General features: G+C 32.9%; 1 protein-coding gene across 1 annotated transcript; it reads right to left on the reverse strand.

Moving 5' to 3' along the window:
- Positions 1-17,938: 17,938 nt before the first annotated feature.
- LOC145095660 (uncharacterized) lies at positions 17,939-18,448 on the reverse strand. Its single transcript, XM_079033501.1, has 2 exons — positions 18,139-18,448; positions 17,939-18,039 (listed from the first exon to the last, which is right to left on the reverse strand). Exons 1-2 carry the CDS (start codon positions 18,446-18,448, stop codon positions 17,939-17,941), a joined length of 411 nt encoding a protein of 136 aa, XP_078889627.1.
- Positions 18,449-18,665: the final 217 nt, after the last annotated feature.

Below are 18,665 nucleotides of genomic sequence, written 5' to 3' on the forward strand. Positions count from 1 at the left end.
ATAGAAAGAATCTATAGGTACGAATATGAAATCCATCTATGATAACCAATTATGGGATTTGGTTAATCAGATACATGATTGTAAGTCATTTGAATGTAAATGGAACTTCAAAAGGAACATATACATGGATGGAAATATACAAACCTATAAGATACAATTGGTTGTAAATGGTTACACTCTAACCTAAGGGATTGAGTATGATGATACCTTTTCACTAGTGGCTATCATAAAGTCTATCGGTCACTGTTAACTGTTGTTTCATTTCACAACTATGAAATATGGCATCTGGATGTAAAAACCACTTTCTAACGGAAAACTTACTGATGATGTGTATATGATACAACTAGAAGGTTTTGCACATTCGAAATCCAAATAAGGTATGTAAGCTTAAGAAGTTCATTTATGGACTTAAGTAAGCATCTAAAAGTTGGAGCCTTTACTTTGATAAGAAAATCAGTTAGTTTGGTTTTGTCAAGAGTGAAGATGAAGCTTGTGTATATTTCAGAACTAGTGTGAGTATTATAGTCTTTGTTGTACTTTATGTAGATGACATACTACTCATGGGAAACAACATTCCAACTTTGAATAGTACGAAAACTTGGATTAGAAAGCGTTTCTCCATGAAAGACATGGGAGATGAAACATACATATTAGGAATAATAATATATAAAGATAGATCCAAGATCGTCACTGGGTTAATCCAGAGTACGTACATAGACAAAGTCTTGAAGAGGTTCAAATACATGATTCCAAGAAAGGATTAAGACCTATACAACATGATTTGGCATTAAGAAAAGCTTGCTCACCTAAAATGAGTGGTGAGCTTGAAAGAATGAGTTGGATCCCATGTGTTTTAGCTATATGACGGATCATGTATGTCATGATCCGTACGAGACCTAATGTATCATGTGCCTTGAGCATGAAGAGTCGTTATTCGTCCAATCTTGGAAAATCCCACTATAAGGTGGTTAAGAGCATTCTTAAATATTTAATAAGAATATAGGGTATCTTGATATATGGCGGTGATGAGGAGCTCAATTTAAAGGGGTACTTTGATGTGAGTTTTCAAACTAATAGAGACAATTCTTGCTTGCGGTCAAGATTCATGTTCTTATTGAATGGAGTAGGGATGACATGGAGGAGTTCCAAGTAGAGGACCATAGTGGACACAAAATAGAATCTGAGTATATAGTAGTAGATGAAGCTGCCATAGAAGCTATGCTGATGAAAAACTTCATCATAGTTCTTGGTGCTGGTGCCATCATAAAATATCACATTTATTGTGATAGAGAGGGTGAAATAGCTTTATCTAAAGAACATAGGGTACATAAAGGTACAATACATATACTCAAAAATATCAATACATTCAAAATATCGTTGAAAAAGGAGACATCGTGATTAAGAAAATATCTACACATGGGAATTGGGTTCATCGATTCACCAAGTTGTAGCCCATCATGAAGCATGACTCTCACACTAGAACCATATGTATAAATATGTAAATAACCTACTTTGAATTGTTAGTTGATTTGATGTTTGAATGGATACATATTGAAATTACAAAATAATGTAAAAAAATATTATGTAGTGATCTTAATATATGATGATGATCACTTATTATTACTTGACTCATTTTTGTGTTCTAATTAACATGTTTTATAATTAACTGAATAGAGATTCAAAATATCTACAGACGATCATACTTTACAAAAAAAAAGTTATGAGTTAAGACTGATATGGGGTATTGGTAGATTATCCATAATGATGGATATGTTATAATGATGCGACTAACATCCACATGCGCTTAATAGTGATTAAGTAACAGAGTAACCCACACTTTTTTTTGAAAGAGCAAGAGTAACCCATACTTAGAAATTTACTTCATGGAAATTATGTCATAAGTAATACTAAGATGGTGATATCTTATGTCCCCGAAACGGAGATATAAGGACTTTAACTTAGTATGTTATGCCTTAATGTGCTCCAACATTATGCATTATCGGTAACTTACAACAATATATGGTACAATATTTACGATATGATTTAAGGGGTAAGGGCATGTGTAGTCAATGCTTCCTTATGACCAAGGTAGAAGAGATCTCTTTGGGCCCATACTTGATTACGTGCTAGCAATAAATATTTAGTTATATTCATATAGGATTGACAAACACGACACGCATGCAGTCTGTCCTTGATTCACCATGGATGTATACTGAGAAACATAATCTTTTTAACTTAAGGGCTAGACGAGAATTTCGTGTATTGTTATTCATACTAAATATTAAGAACAAAGGATAAAAGAATCACTTAGCTAGTGTTGGATAAAACCATAGGGCTCAGAAGATCTAAATAGTTTTTAGGAAGACATAACTTGTGTGGAGTTATAAGTCTGACCATAGAGATGTTATGCATTGTGTAAGTGGGAGTTTGTTGGAGATATGCCCACTACACAACATATCGGTAACACAATTTGATTTACATGTGCCTCTATGGGTTAGACACTTTAACCCAAGATGAAAGTAATGACAAACAAGATAAATATCAAATCAATTTATTATTTATTGAGGGCCACTAAAAACTTTAGAAATTAATATAATTTACTATTAATTAAAGTGTTAATATGTGTTAGAAATTAATTAATTATGTCTGAAAGAATTATCTTAATTATTTGGAATAATCAATGGATAATTGTAGAAGGATAATTGCTAATAAATAAAATAATACTACCATTGGATTTAAATTTGAAAATGATAAGATTTTCACAACTATATAAAGAGAGGAGGCATAAGGGATTTAGAGCTCCACACAAAACCCTAAAATCAGTAATTTTAATCGTCCCCTCCTCTTATACGTTGATCAAAAGAAATCAGGCAAAATATAAGCCTCTAGAGTTAGGGTTCTTGCTTGTTGGTCAAGGTCCCCTCCTCTTATACGTTGATCAAAAGAAATCAGGCAAAATATAAGCCTCTAGAGTTAGGGTTCTTACTTGTTGGTCAAGGGGTATGATACTATTAGGACTCTGGTTTGAGTCTCTCAATCTTCTTGATGATTATTAAGGTATTTCTTAAACTTGTTTTTAGGTTGTTGCTATCATTGGAAAGAATCGTGATCCGAGTTTAATCGTAGGTGTTCTTGTTTTAAACCGCTTCTCAGTTCTCCCGTTTTCTGTTTAATTATTTGTTTTCTTATGAACCCAAAGAACACATTATGGTCTAATAGGGGTGGTTGTGAAAACTCTCACATGTATTTGAATATTGAATAAGTTTTTAGAATATTTACAAAATTGATCATGTTTTCTAATATGATAAACCAGGAAAAAAAACAAAATGACAAAAAATGACAAAACAACGACATCTTTTTCATTTAACATGTACACAACGGACTAACGGAAAGCTATTGGACACTAACGGTTAGAAGGACCAAATCTAGTTTGAAACTCTAAGGACCATTGGCATTAATTTCCCAAAACATGGGTCATAAATACAGACCGAGGTCAACCATAAGGAGTTAAGGATCATTTCTATTATTTACTCTAGATTTTATTATTTAAAAAAAAAAACTAATTACGTAAAAACAACTATATTTTAAATAGTTGTCTGCGATATTTTATCTGTTAAATCATAATACAATTTTGACAATTACTTTGTAAATAAACCATTATTACATATTATTAATTTATTTTCTTTCTTCATGCGATTTTGTTTAGGTATCTCATGTGGTAAACATTAAAACATGCCGACCCATGAATCTTGCGTGTATTTTCCAATTTTATGAAGACTAAAAGTGTCTCACATTTAATTTTATGTTGTCTAACACTTGTTAATATATATCCTCTTTAAAATATATTTATCTTTGCGTAAGAGAATTTTTTTTTAGATCATCCGTTATATCTATCACTAACCATTATGATAGTAGATGTCACATCATCACTACACTTCCTACCACTAATCAAGAAATACTCACCACTAATCACATCACTCCATCTCATTTTTTTAATTAAATTAATTCAAAATTCAATGAAAATACCATATAACATATATTATTTTAAACTAGTTTTTTTTTATTAAAATTAAAAACATTACACTAAATTAAAACAAACAACTTGAAACAAAATAGAAAAATCATAAAACTACAACCACAAACAACTTAAAATATTTGTTTCAACCTTAATTCTTTTAACGATTGAATTTTGGGTGCTCCCTCAATTTTACCCAATTTTTAAGGTGTGTAAACGGTTTGTGGTTTATGTCTTCATATTGATGCATGACGTGTACAACCGGCTCGATATTGTCGTCGTGTACGTTATAAATTTCGTCGAACTCAATGCAACTTTTGCCCTCATATCGCGAAACTTCAAACATATTTCATCAAGATTATGACTTCGAGAACCCATTAACTCGTGGAAAACATTTCAACATTTACCCAAAAATCATTACGCATTTGAGTATCTAGCTCTTCCGACACCGACACCCAAGCTAGTGCTAAATTATCCTCTTCCTCTTTCGACCAATTCATTCTTTTTAGAGCCATTGGTTTTGAATGAAATAGAAGAATATGTGATTTTGAAAGAAGAGTTGTGTGAAATAGAATAAGGTGTATTGTGGTATTTATAGAAAGGTATTATGTTGATTTATTGATTTTTTGTTAGGTAAAAAAATAGCCGTTTGAATGGAAAAAGCCCTATTGGCCGTTGCACTCCGTCGTTGCCACCACATTCCACCACGAGCACGCCCGACCACAAATGGCCGAGATAGTATGCACGAGGAGAATTCATGGTCACGTATACCACGATTGCCTTCGTTGTTGGTATAGCGTTTGACCTTACCTAGCCAACGATGGTCTAACAGACATTGCAAGTGGTTAGCGTCGATTAGTTGCTTCACCTTTTGGATTTGTTTTATATTAGCGTGTGTAATCATCATGCAATGGTTTTGTTGATATCATGAAACTAGTTTTTGATTCCAAAGTATTATTTGAAAAATGATGAATTTGAGGTTCCATCCTTCTTGTGAATAATTTGAGGTTTCATCCTTCTCTTTTCTTATTACAGTAGAAATGTTTTTTTAACATGTTCAACCAAAGATCATCGGTATTCCCTCATATTCAACATGAAAATGACTCGACAAGAAATATAGAGATGAGAGAGAAGATAAAAAAAACTTATGTGAGGGAGAGTGATGTCACGTTAATTTGTATTTATCTTTATTATTATTATTATTATTTTAAAACTTAGACTATACGATCTTTTAGTAAATAATTTAAAAACTAAACTCATTTGGTAATTTTTTTTATAAATTTATATTTAAGTTAAAGACTTTAGAAAAAAAATAGCAATTTATTTGAAAATAGAATGCTATAATAAACAAATCAATGAATATACATTTCTCCTGATGCATTGTTCACAAAAAAATAAAGGGTAAATTACACCAATCTTCCTCGTGCGCATGCTAGAAAGCATGTTTACTTTCTATTTTCAAAAATTAACTCGGACCGTACTTGAATTTGTTTTTTTCTTGCACGCTTAGTCCCTATTGACATGAATTGACTATTTTACCCTTAATAATTTCTTTTTTCATTTTCTTTTATTCCTTTATCAGTTTTAAATTATAAAAAAAATACAAAAAGTCAAATACCCCACCCCTCCCCTCCCCTCCCATTCTCTTTCCCTTTTCCATCTACCTTTCGTGGAAACCAGAACCACCGACTACCATTGGAAACCACATGTCCTCCTCCTTTCTTCGATGAGACTAACTAGCCAAAAATCATTTATTTTCTCCTCCTTCATATCACCATCGTCCGGCTCAAACAACCCTCCCGAAACCACAAACAATTACATTCAATCTCCACCTCTAATTACGGTCAATCTCCATCATTAATAAACCATACTTGATTGTTGAACATCAAATATTCAACCCAAACCCAACATTCTAATATGAAAATCAAACCCCTCATGAATCTCATACCCATTTAGATCAACATTTAGATCTGAAACTCAAACGCAGATTGGGAACTCGAATATCAGAAACCAACTCCTCTCCATCTCTTCACATTATAGTTAGGGTTTCATGCGACAATGTTAGGGTTCTACACAAATCTATGGTGGCAGGCGGCTTACAATGAGTGATGGTGAATAAAGCTCTAAGGAGATATACACCTGCACACCAAACCCTAGTTGCCTCTCATTTTTGCAACGAGAGGGTAGCGAATCTTCAGTCTGGTTTGAGGGTAACAGACTGCACTCTTCCCTAACCTTCTCCTTACCATGCAAATATACACTTTTATTTAGATCCTTCGTCAGAGGAAACGTAGGAAGCAAAACAAGTGCTTGAAAATCTTGAGAAGATTAAGTTGGATTTTGGTCACACTTTTGTTGATGTTGCTGTGGAGGTCGTCGGTGTTTTACAAAAAGCGAATGAAAGATTGATTAAGGTGGTGGTTGATGGTTATTTTCAGTGGAAAATATGAGCTTTGAATCGGGTAGTGGGTGGGGTGAATTAAAGGGTGCCAGTGGTGCTCCATTTTTCCGATGATAGTATAGATTACCGGTGGTGGTGGTGTGGATTACCAATGGTGGTGGTGGTCAAGTATTCTTCAGCAACATAGAAAAATAATTATAATACTTTTTAATAATTAAAATTGATAAAAATAAATAAAAATGGCATTATGGTCATTTTATATCTCACAATGGATAAAATGTGCAAAGTTAAACTAACAATGGACGAAACGTGCAACTTTTAACGGCATAAGGGACGATCCGAGTTAATTTTTGAAAATAGAGACTAAACACGCTTTTTGACATATAACTATAACGGGTTAGATTTGTCATAATATAATGTTATTAGGGGAACAAATAAAAATAAAATGTTATAAAAGAAAATAAAATCGATCTATTTTTTTTTTTTTTTACATTGATCAACCTGTCCACTAAACATGTAACACTAATTGTGAGATGGTTGGTGAAAATAAACAAACAAAAATCACTTATTCATATTAGAAAACTAATGACTAATACGACTAAAATACCTTCAATATATATTAGTATTTTTTTTAAATGAAGAGTTAGTATTTGATTAAAATTGAACTCATGACTTCTTTGTTAGAAACACTTTGTTAGCAAAATAGCTAATTTCAACTGTTCTAATATATTAGTTAGAAAAATAAATCCGTAAAGTATTGAAAATAAAAAGTAATTTAAAAGAGCCATTAGGGGAAGCATTAAACATCGTGCATGTATTTTCATAGCAAACAAACAGATTTTTTTTTTGTGTAAATATTATATTATTTAATTTAATATTTATCTTAAGAAGTGATTTAGAATAAAAAATACTCTAGCAATATTCTTAGAATAGTGTTTCTTTTTATTTACATAAAATATGTATTTTCTCAACTATACACGTAACATCATTGGGTTTATAATAAAAATCCAAAATAAGGAGTCAATTCCTTTAGTTGGATTGTTATGAAAATAACTATGTGGCCCAACTTTAATACTTGTTGGGCTTGGGCTTATATGAAAGTGCATGAGGCATGATGAACCCACGAAGCCCATTATCATTTATATCTTCAATATTATATGCAAGGTTTTTGGGCCTTAACGTAATGATGTTTCGTTTGTGGCAGAAATATATAAAAGACCAGCAGTATAATCAATAGAGCTGAATAGATATTGTCTTTGGATCAGGCCTGTTCAGGCCAGGACAGGTCTCCGGCCCAAAGTTAAAACCCTAGACGGGTTCATGGCTAACCGGTCGGTATTTTTCTCTTTCCGGGTTGATACCTTACTTAGTTTAGAAAAAAAAAAAAAATAGTAAATTGTAATCTTTTTACTACAATCAAATAATTTTTTTATTTGATTTGATTGTAAAATACAAAAAGGAAGAAGAATGAAATTAATTTTGTCTAAGAGTATGATATTCTTCGTTTTTGTCATATTTTTCTTGGTCTTGGCCATATTCATTGTCTTGATCTCTTGGTTTCCTTAAATTTATGTTCACCCTCATCGTGTTTGCCTCTATAAAATTCGTCAATAACAATAGTATGTGCTGTTAATTGTTAGACCCTCAAAGAACAAACACACTGTGTGTAAAATGTATCGGGCTTTTAATTCTTTCAGAGAATTTTTATTTTAGGGTTTAAAGAGAATTGGATACATATCATACATAAAAAACCTAAAACCCCAGTTGATATGAAAAGGAAACACAAACACAAATATGATTTATTGTATTTGTTGAATAATAAGTAGGGTAATGACAAAAAAGTCGTTATGTTTTCACAAAAAATCGATTTTGACATTGCGGTAATTTTTATTACAATTTAGTCATTAAGTTTTCAATTTTTGCAATATTGATCATCTTACCGATCAACTTAGTTGCCCGTTGACGTGGTAGGCTGATGTACTGGTTTTGCGGATGTGAATGATCTTCGATGTGTCAGATTTTGCTGATGTGGATTGTCACATCACATTTGAGTGTCTACTAAGCCAACAAAGTATTGGTAAGCGTTTAGGGAGGATTAAATTGGTGCAAGGCAAGGAGCTTTTCCAACTAAGCCAATAATTTCATGTTTATAACTTCTTTTTGATAATTTATTAAGATTTGAAAACATAAAAATGTATTTATTTCCTTGACATTCTTTTTTTTATATGCAAAAGCGTATGTTTTTTACAAATGTTTAAAAACATATTTTTTTTAAATATATATGAAATTATATTTTTTCCGTAATTCTTTTTTGCGTATATATAAAACATTTTTTTTTCCGTAAAACCATTTTTTCAGACATGTATAATAACATATTTCTCATATATGTATGAACCTACACAATATTTTAATGGATTAGTCATTAAATCGAATATGAGTATAACAAATATAAGAAGTATTATCGCACAAACGATAACCATGAAAAAATATTCAAATTTGTTGTCATAATTTGTCTTTACATGTGTAACGATTCTTGAATTTTTCATCTCTAAATTGTAACAATATAAAAAGAAGTCTTTGAAAGCTTCTTTAGGGGTCTCTTTCAACATATGTAGAGCATATATTTTTGCACTTCATGCTTGCCAATATAAAATATATACACTAAGACTGTCATTTAAAGTTCGTTAGATATGTTTTCCCCGTAATATATTACATGTAATATCAGCTAATACGTCTTTCAAGAAGTGACCCAATATTTTTTTGTTGGCCTGACGATGATGGGAAAAGAGTTGTGTGCTTAAGTAAGTGTAGCTCTCTGATAGTTTAGTCATTTACATTTTTCTCAAAGCAAACGACTCCATACATGTCTTTTGTATATTTGCTCGCTCTAATTTGAAAGCCCTCAGTAAGACATCTTAATCCTAATTTAAGCTTAAGATATTTGCTTTTGAAGAGTGAAAGAGTTTTACATAAGAAGAATAATCTTGGGATACATCACCTTTACGTTTTTGATGAGCCGATTCAGGCAATGGTAAAGGTTCAAGCATCTCTCAATGAGTGGTTTGTGTTTCTTCGTAATCAAATAAAAAAAGAAGTGTACTTTTCCTCTCGGGGTTTTTGGGCTTTTAGGGGATTAATTTCATCTTCTTCCAATTTAGTCTCATCTCGAGTATTCCCCACCAAAACTAGTGAAACTCTTGAATTATTCAACTGCTCTCCATGTGAAATTATATTGCAATCGTCAACCAACAATATTAGTTTTGTCTGATCATTTGCAGATTCATTAACATCAAATGATGGAGCACCATTAACTACAACTTTACCTTTATACCTAGAAAAATCACCCATTTTTACAGGCTTATTGTAAAAAGGAACATGATTCAATGTCATAGGTAATAAATTAAAATTTTGGTTACTTCCAGCATCGGAAGACTCATTGCTACCAAAACGGTTTTCCTTGGGAAATCACTAAATAATACATTCCATAACATTATTAACAACAAACAGTTGTACTATGTTAAAAGACATACTACTAACAAAACTAAGAAAATATTTAACATCACTATTGTCTAGAATATGTGTAATTATATTTGATCAAAATCATTGATAAGATGAACGTATTTGATTAGTGTGTAACCTGGATTTGGAAGCAACCAACGTAATTAACCTACCGAATTTGATATCACTACTTATATCTACACCAGATGTGTATTGAGCAATATATTGTATAAATTACTTGATTCGTTGCATTGCCCTCCCATTAGAAACTGGCATTGGAAAGAAATCATTATGCGAATTCAGTTTTTTAGTATCAGAAGGCTAATTGGGGTTTATGAAATGATAAATGCAAAACAAAAACAAAGACAAATGTATATGATGTTTGTGGAGGAACAGTGAACCTTCAAATAACCTAATTTTACCAGTTTGGAAAAACACTCCGGAATTACGTACATTCTAGTGTTACGTTTGAAATATGTTTTTCTAATCTGAAACGTATGAGTGTTAGATTACTGACTCGAATCCTAACAACGACCATCAACTTTAAAATGCTCATAATGTTGGGTTTTCTCTTAGGTTTTTTAGCCTATGAGGAAAGCCCACTTCTTTAGCCCATGTATATATATATACATACATACATATATATATATATATATATATATATATATATATATATATATATATATATATATATATATATATATATATATATATGTTTTACATGCCCTAATTTCATCAACACACAAAAATTTTCAACCACCAAGAGATTTAGAGATAGTAAGAAGCAAAAGAGGGTTTTTCTCAATTCCTGTTTTTGAAGATACACATGCAGTGTTTGGAGATCCAATGACTCGTTTTCTTTGATTTTTGGACAGAAGCTTCCTAACATCAAGACCTTCAGATCTAACAGTTGAATTGTCGAGATCAGCTACAAAGACTCGGGAATCGTTGCTTCTGTTTGTTGCTGGAAATCAGGAACATTTTTAGTGATATTCTTCTTTATCTTTGCTTATTTGATTCCATATGCTTGATGTGGTTGAGTTCCAAGTATATGATGATTATTGTATACCTCTAATACATCTAGAGAAGACTTTGTATTGCTATAATATTGGTGATAGTGGATTTGAAGCGACTCTAGTAGTCTCGTGGTTTTACTCTCCTTTCTTGAGAGGTTTCCACGCTAAAACTCTGATGTCTTTATTGGTTAATTACTTATTGTTTTGGGTTGATTATATTGATCATATAACTTGCATTGGGGTTGATTTGTAGCAAGTGAAAATATCCTATTTGTTTGCATCCTAAAAGATTCATTTAAAACGGGAATAGTTTAGTTAAACGAAGTATTATTCTGCATTGTTATTTACCGTTGTGGTTACGTTTTTCACATCAGATTGGTATCATAGCCTGGTTCTTGTTATTAGGTTACTTGTTTGAACAATGGAAGCTAATAAAAATAAGATTATAAACTTGAATGGTTCTAATTATCAAGTTTGGAGAGACAAGATGGAAGACCTTCTTTATGTAAAGGATTATTATATGCCTGTGTTTAATACTGGAAAACTTGAAGATAAAACAGATGCAGAGTGGAATATTTTGCATAGAAAAGTTTGTGGGTATATTCGACAATGGGTTAATGATAATGTTTTGAACTATATTAGCACGGAGACTCATGCTTGTACTTTGCGGAACAAGCTTGAGTAGTTGTATGCTCGAAAGACTGAGAACAATAAATTGTTCCTGATTAAATAGTTGATTGGCTTGAAGTACCATGATGGAAATCCTATTAGTGATCATTTGAATTCTTTCTAGGGAATTATTAATTAGCTTGCAGGAATGGGTATCAACTTTGAAGATGAGTTACAAGGTTTATGGCTCCTTGGCACTTTACTAGATTCTTGTGAAATTTTTAGGACATCCTTGTTCAACTCTGCACCAGATGGTATTATCACCATGGAATTGGCTAAAGGCGGTGTTTTAAATGAAGAGATGAGAAGAAAGTTACAAGGTTCCTCTTCAAATCCAGATGTCTTGGTCACAGAAAGCAAAGGGAGAAGTCAAAGTAGATGTCCGAATAACAAAGAGAAGCATTGCAATAAATCTAAAGGAAAGTTTGCTGACTATGAGTGCAATCATTCTGGTAGAAAAGGGCACACAATATGATTCTGCAAACAGTTGAAAAGGGAGAACAAGAAGGAAAATTACTATAATCAAAAGAAAATTCACAAGAAATATGATGGTGGTAATGATACAGCTAAATTTAACACTGCTACCGAAGAGTTTTTTATTTTCTGTGATTATGATATGGTTAATCTTGCACATGATGATTCGAGTTGGGTTGTTGACAGTGGTGCTACCTGTCATGTGACATCACAAAGGGATTTTTACATATCTTACACTCCTGATGATTTTGGGAATGTTAAGATGGCTAATAATGGGTTATCAAAGATTTTTGGTTTCAGAGATATTTGTTTGAAGTTTGAGACTGGGATGGAGTTGGTTTTACAGAATGTAAAACATGTTCCAGATATTAGACTTAGTTTGATCTCTGATGGCTTACTTGATGATGATGGTTACCATAGTACCTTTGGTGGTGGCATTTGGAAACTCATTCGTGGTTCTTTGATCGTGTCAATAGGTGAAAGAAGCTCAAAGTTATACATGACACATCCGAAGATCTCCAAAGAATCGATCCATGCATCGATACATTGTGACATGACCGATTTATGGCATAAGAGAATTGGTCAAATGAGTGAAAAAGGGATGTCTTTATTGTTAAAGAAAAATGTATTAACTGGTGTGCATGATGTGAATTTGAAGAGATGTTCTCATTGTCTAGCAGGTAAGCAAAATAGAGTTTACTTTAAGAGCCATCCTCCTTTCAAGAAGGAGAATATACTTGATCTGGTACATTCCGATGTATGTGGTCCCATGAAGACTAGGAACACAATTGGGGGTTGCTTGTATTTTGTCACATTCATCGATGACTATTCAATGAAGGTATGGGTTTATACTTTGAAGACTAAAGATCAAGTATTGGATGTGTTTAAGCAGTTTCATGCCTTGCTTGAGAGACAAACTGGGAAGAAATTGAAGTGTGTTCAGACAGATAATGGCGGTGAATACATTGTTCCTTTTGATGCTTATTATAGAGAGAAATGTATTCGACACCAAAAGACTCCTCCAAAGATACCACAGTTGAACGGTTTAGTAGAATGGATGAATAGAACATTGGGTGAAAGAGTTAGATGTTTGCTTTCACATGCAGGATTTCCTGATTCTTTTTGGGGAGAAGCTTTGAATACGGAGGTACATGTTATTAATCTTACTCCTTTTGTTCCTTTGTCTTTTGATTTTCCTGACAGGGTTTGGAGTGGCAAAGATGTTTCATATCATCATTTATGAGTCTTTAGATGCAAGGCTTTTGTGCATATTCTTAAAGATGAAAGATCAAAGCTTGATGTGAAGATCAAGACATGTATATTCCTTGGTTATGGCCAAGATGAATTCGGTTACATGTTATATGATCCAGTTCAGAAGAAACTCGTAAGGAGTCGTGATGTTGTATTTGTTGAAGATCAAAGTTTAAAAGATATTGAGAAGACAAAGATAGTTCCTCAATCTACTGATGAACGTGTTGATTTGGATCTGGTCCCCTTCAACATTTTGAGCCAATTAATGAAGATGTTCATAATGATGAACAACATGGTATTGATGACAATGATGTTCCAGAGCAGTCAGAGTTGGATGAGGATCTTTATCCAGAGTTGTAGGTACCTGATATACCACCATTTGTCCCACTTAGGCGGTCTACGAGAGATCGTCATCCTTCCACCTGTTATTCTATTAATGAGTATGTTTTCGTCACTAATGGGGGAGAGCCAAATTGTTATTCATAGGCTATGGAAGATGAGCATAAAAACAATACTTTTAAGTTGGTGAAGTTACCTAAGGGCAAGAGAGCTTTGAAGAACAAGTGGGTTTACAAAGTAAAGACTGAAGAACATACCTCACGGCTTAGGTACAAGGCTAGATTGGTGTTCAAAGGGTTCAGTCAAAGAAAGGGTATTGATTTTGATGGGATTTTCTCTTCGGTCATGAAGATGGGTTCCATTCGGGTGATTCTTGGTTTGGCTGCTAGCCTTGATCTTGAGGTTGAGCAAATGGATGTCAATACAACTTTCCTTCACGGTGGCTTGTACAAGGAAATTTATATGGAGCAACCTGAAGGTTCAGGTTAAAGGAAAAGAAGAATATGTGTGTAGGCTTCAGAAAAGTCTGTATGGGTTGAAGCAAACACCAAGACAGTGGTACAAGAAATTGAAGTTAGTCGTGGGTGAGCAAGGCTACCGCAAGACTACTTCAGTTCACTGAGTTTTCTTTCAGAGGTTTGGTGATGATGATTTCATCATTTTATTGCTTTATTTTGATGATATGTTGATTGTTGGCAAGAATGCAAAGATAATTATTCAGCTGAAGAAACAATTGAGCAAGTCTTTTGCTATGAAAGACTAGGGGCCAGCAAAACAGATTCTTGACATTCGGATTACTAGAGATAGACCTTCAAAGAAGTTGCATATGTCACAAGAGCAATACATTGAGAAGCTGCTTTGCATATTCAACATGGATAAAGCTAAAGTGGTTAGTTCGCCTCTAACTACCAACTTTAAGCTAACTGATAGAGATTACCCTTCTACTAAGAAGGAGATTGAAGAGATGGATAGAGTTACATATGCATCAGCCGTTGGAAGTTTGATGTATGCCATGGTGTGTACAAGGCCAGATATTGCCCATGCAGTTGGTGTTGTTAGTCGGTTTATGTCAAATCCGGGAAAGAGGCATTGGGAAGCAGTTAAGTGGATTTTCAGATATCTACGTGGTACTTCCAAATTGGGTATAACATTTGGAAATGGAGCACCTATGCTTGTTGGTTATATAGATTTTGATATGGCAGGAAATAAGGACAACATGAAATCCACTTCTGGATATTTTATGACTTTTGTAAGGGGAGTTGTGTCATGGCAGTCAAGACTGCAAAAGTGTGTTGCCTTATCCACAACTGATGTTGAGTATATGGCAGCAACAGAAGCATGCAAAGAGTTATTGTGGCTAAAAAGATTTATGCAACAGCTTGAATTTATGTAAAAACACTACATGGTTCTTTATGATAATCAAAGTGTCATTCACCTTGCTAAGAGTTCTATGTTTCACAAAAGAACAAAACATAGCGATGTGAGGTATCATTGGATTAGAGATGCTCTTGAAGACAACTTGTTTAAACTTGAAAAAAATTCATACTGATGATAATGGTTCTGATATGTTGACTAAAGCTTTAGGAAGGGAGAAGTTGAAGATATGTTGCTCGATCGCCGGGATGGTGAACTCTTCCTCATAGGCCAAAAAGGGGGAGATTTGTTGGGTTTTCTCTTGGGTTTTTTAGCCCATGAGGAAAGCCCACTTCTTTAGCCCATGTATATGTATATGTGTTACATGCCCTAATTTCATCAACACAAAATTTTTCAGCAACCAAAAGAGTTAGAGAGAGTAAGAAGTAAAATAGGGTTTTTCTCAATTCCCATTTTTGAAGATACACCTGTAGTGTTTGGTAATTTCCCAGAGATCCAACGGTCCGTTTTCTTTGATTTTGGACAGAAGCTTCCTAACATCGATACCTTCAGATCCAACGGTTCAATTGTCGAGATTAGCTCCAGAGACTCGGGAATCGTCGCTTCTGTTTGCTGCTGGAAATCCGGAACGTTTTTGGTGATATTTTTCTTTGTCTTTGCTTATTTGATTCCATATGCTTGATGTGATTTAATTCCAAGTATATGATGATTATTGTATACCTCTAGTACATCTAGAGAAGACTTTGTATTGCTCTAATATTGATGATAGTGGATTTGAAGCGGCTCTAGTAGTCTCGTGGTTTTACTCTCCTTTCTTGAGAGGTTTCCACGCTAAAACTCCAGTGTCTTTATTGGTTGATTACTTATTGTTTTTGGTTGATTATATTGATCATATAACTTGCATTGGGGCTGATTTGTGGCAAGTGAAAATATCCTATTTGTTTGCATTTTAAAAGGTGTTGGATATTTTGGGACCACTAATAAATGTATATAAATAATGTTGTCATTAATTTTATATTATTATGGAAATTATATAAAATTGTTGATGGAGTGATTTTATTAATAAATAAAGATATACACTTATCATGTTTATCTTGTGGGTTGAGTTCCCGGTTTAACTCAAGATCTCCTAAATCTCTAATATCTCTCACATTCAGTTATATCTCCATCTATATAAATACGTGATGAGAAGCAGATTTACGATATACGAAAATACATACAAGAAATCGTTTTAGGGTTTGCTGTGGGATTTAGAGAGGGTTCTTGAGATCAACCGGAAAACCAAACCCTAGTTCTTCATATCTGAATATTATAATGAAATCAGGTATGTAATCGTACTTTCATATCTAAGTTTTCTTTTAATCAGATTCGAGATTAACGATCTTCATATTATGCTTCCGCATTTTACGTTTTGGTTATGAAAATTACCAACAAAAGGTTCATTCAAGACGAGAATAATTTAATCAATCGAAATATTATTCCGTATTTTTATTTACCGTTGTGACTATGTTTTTCACATCATAAAAGTATTCCAGAATGTGACAAAACAAATAGTTATTTTATAAATTTTATAACAAATCAGGGTTTTTTTAAATACTTTATTTATATTCATATCGGTTAGATCGGTTAATTTCCCTAAATTTAAATGTTTTGCCTTGTACGTATTCATTAATTTTCCGTAAAACGAAAAAAAAATGCATGAACAGAGTAAGTGGATGTTGACAGCCAACAAATCGGCATGTGCGCCACCCAGCAAGTTAGGACCGTCAAACGTGGCTTACATAGAATCATACATGTACCTTGGTCTCACAAAAACTGCAAAATATTCTATCCGATTTAACTAATTTACTTATACCCCCCTAAACAATCTAAACGTCGACTAGATAGATAATTTGTGAAAGTTTAATATATTTCTTATGAGAGTGGATGTTCGTTACATTAAACAGTTATCCTTTGAATATATGAATATCGGGATAAAATGCTTTTCTTTTTGTTGCGATTTTATCTTATAATTTTAAAATAACTTTTTTAATTTATAATTTTATAATTTTATCCACCGATTTCTGTTGGAAATTATAAAGGAATTAAGAGACGAGTTAAATTGGAATTTATGTAGGTTTATAATGTTATTGGATATGGGTAATATTACATATTATTACACCTAAAATACTCACATCATCTCAGTCACACTTTTGGTGTTATAACATTCAATACGGAAATAACACTCTTTATATTTTATTTCTTTTTATTGCTTTTTGATGTTTTTAATTTCTATTTTTCCATTTGTTTTTTTATTTATGTCATAATATTTAAAATTATCATATAAATTAAATCATAAATTAAAAATAACTTTTAAAAAACTAAAAATAAAATTTTAATAAATTCTAAATTAAAAATAACATTAAAAAATTACAACAAATGATAAAAACATTTAAAAACCTAAAAAACAATAAAAGATGAGAAAATCTACATTTTTTCCCCTAAATTATTCATCTTCAAGACCATCATAAATATGATTAGCCAAATCTTCTCGAAGTTACTTGTGTTTTCGTTGGTCTTGAATGTCAACGACTCTATGTAAGTATTTTGTTGTCCTTAGTTAAAATTGAATGTGTCCAGGTTTCGTAGGCAAATACTCCGCAATGTTTCGTCCTTTATCTTCAGTCACCATGTTATGTATTATGATACATGCATACATAATACTCATTGAGTGTCCATGTGATATGGTCGTGCCACATGTTCAATTATGTGTCATATTGTTTTCAGAATTCCGAAAGCAGTGCTCCTTTTTGACTTTTCTTGAAATTTTTGTCTCTTAGTTTTATCGGGTGTTGAAATGCTTTCACAAACATGGAATATGGTGGATATGTTCCATCTGTGAGGTAATACTCAAATTTATATTCATTTCCATTCACTGTGAAAAGGAGTATCTGTTGCCTTTCCTATCAAAAGGTCCTGAAATATTGGTGATTGATCAAGAACGTTTACGTCGTTGTTAGAACCTGCAACTCCGAAAAAAACATGTCAAATCCATAAGTCTTGTGAAGCAACAACCTCTAATACCAACGAAGGCGCTCCAAGATAAACACTTGTGTATTGACCTTTCCACGCTACAGGACAATTTCTCCATATCCACTTTGTGCAATCAATGCTTCCAAGCATACCCGGAAAACCATGTTGTTCTTCATGCACTGCATATTGTTGTTGCATGTCATTCAATGAAGGTTTGTGCAAGTATTTTTCACCGAAGGTTTCGATAACACATCTCGTCAATCTATACAAACTTTCTTGTGCAGTTCGCTCTGACATTCTCATATAGTCATTAATGGAATCGGGTGACTCCCCCACAGCTATAAGCTTGATTGCAGCAACACATTTTTGCAACCCTCTAAAACCTTTTACCTCTCGCATCATACCTCAATTGGAAAAATTCATACCTAAACATATATTTCATATGTAAAAAATGTGTACTTATGTTATCTAAAAGTATATTTATGTTATCTAAAAAACAATTATCTAAAAAGTGTATTTATGATACCTGCTTTCCAATGCATTAGCTATCTGTTGAAACACATTTTTTCGCAAATGAAACCTTCTTTTAAAATCGCTAGGTTGGTAGACACAATCA

Source organism: Lactuca serriola, chromosome 3 (genome assembly GCF_051521515.1).
Source record: "Lactuca serriola cultivar US96UC23 chromosome 3, Lser_US96UC23_V15, whole genome shotgun sequence".
Taxonomy (NCBI): domain Eukaryota; kingdom Viridiplantae; phylum Streptophyta; class Magnoliopsida; order Asterales; family Asteraceae; genus Lactuca; species Lactuca serriola.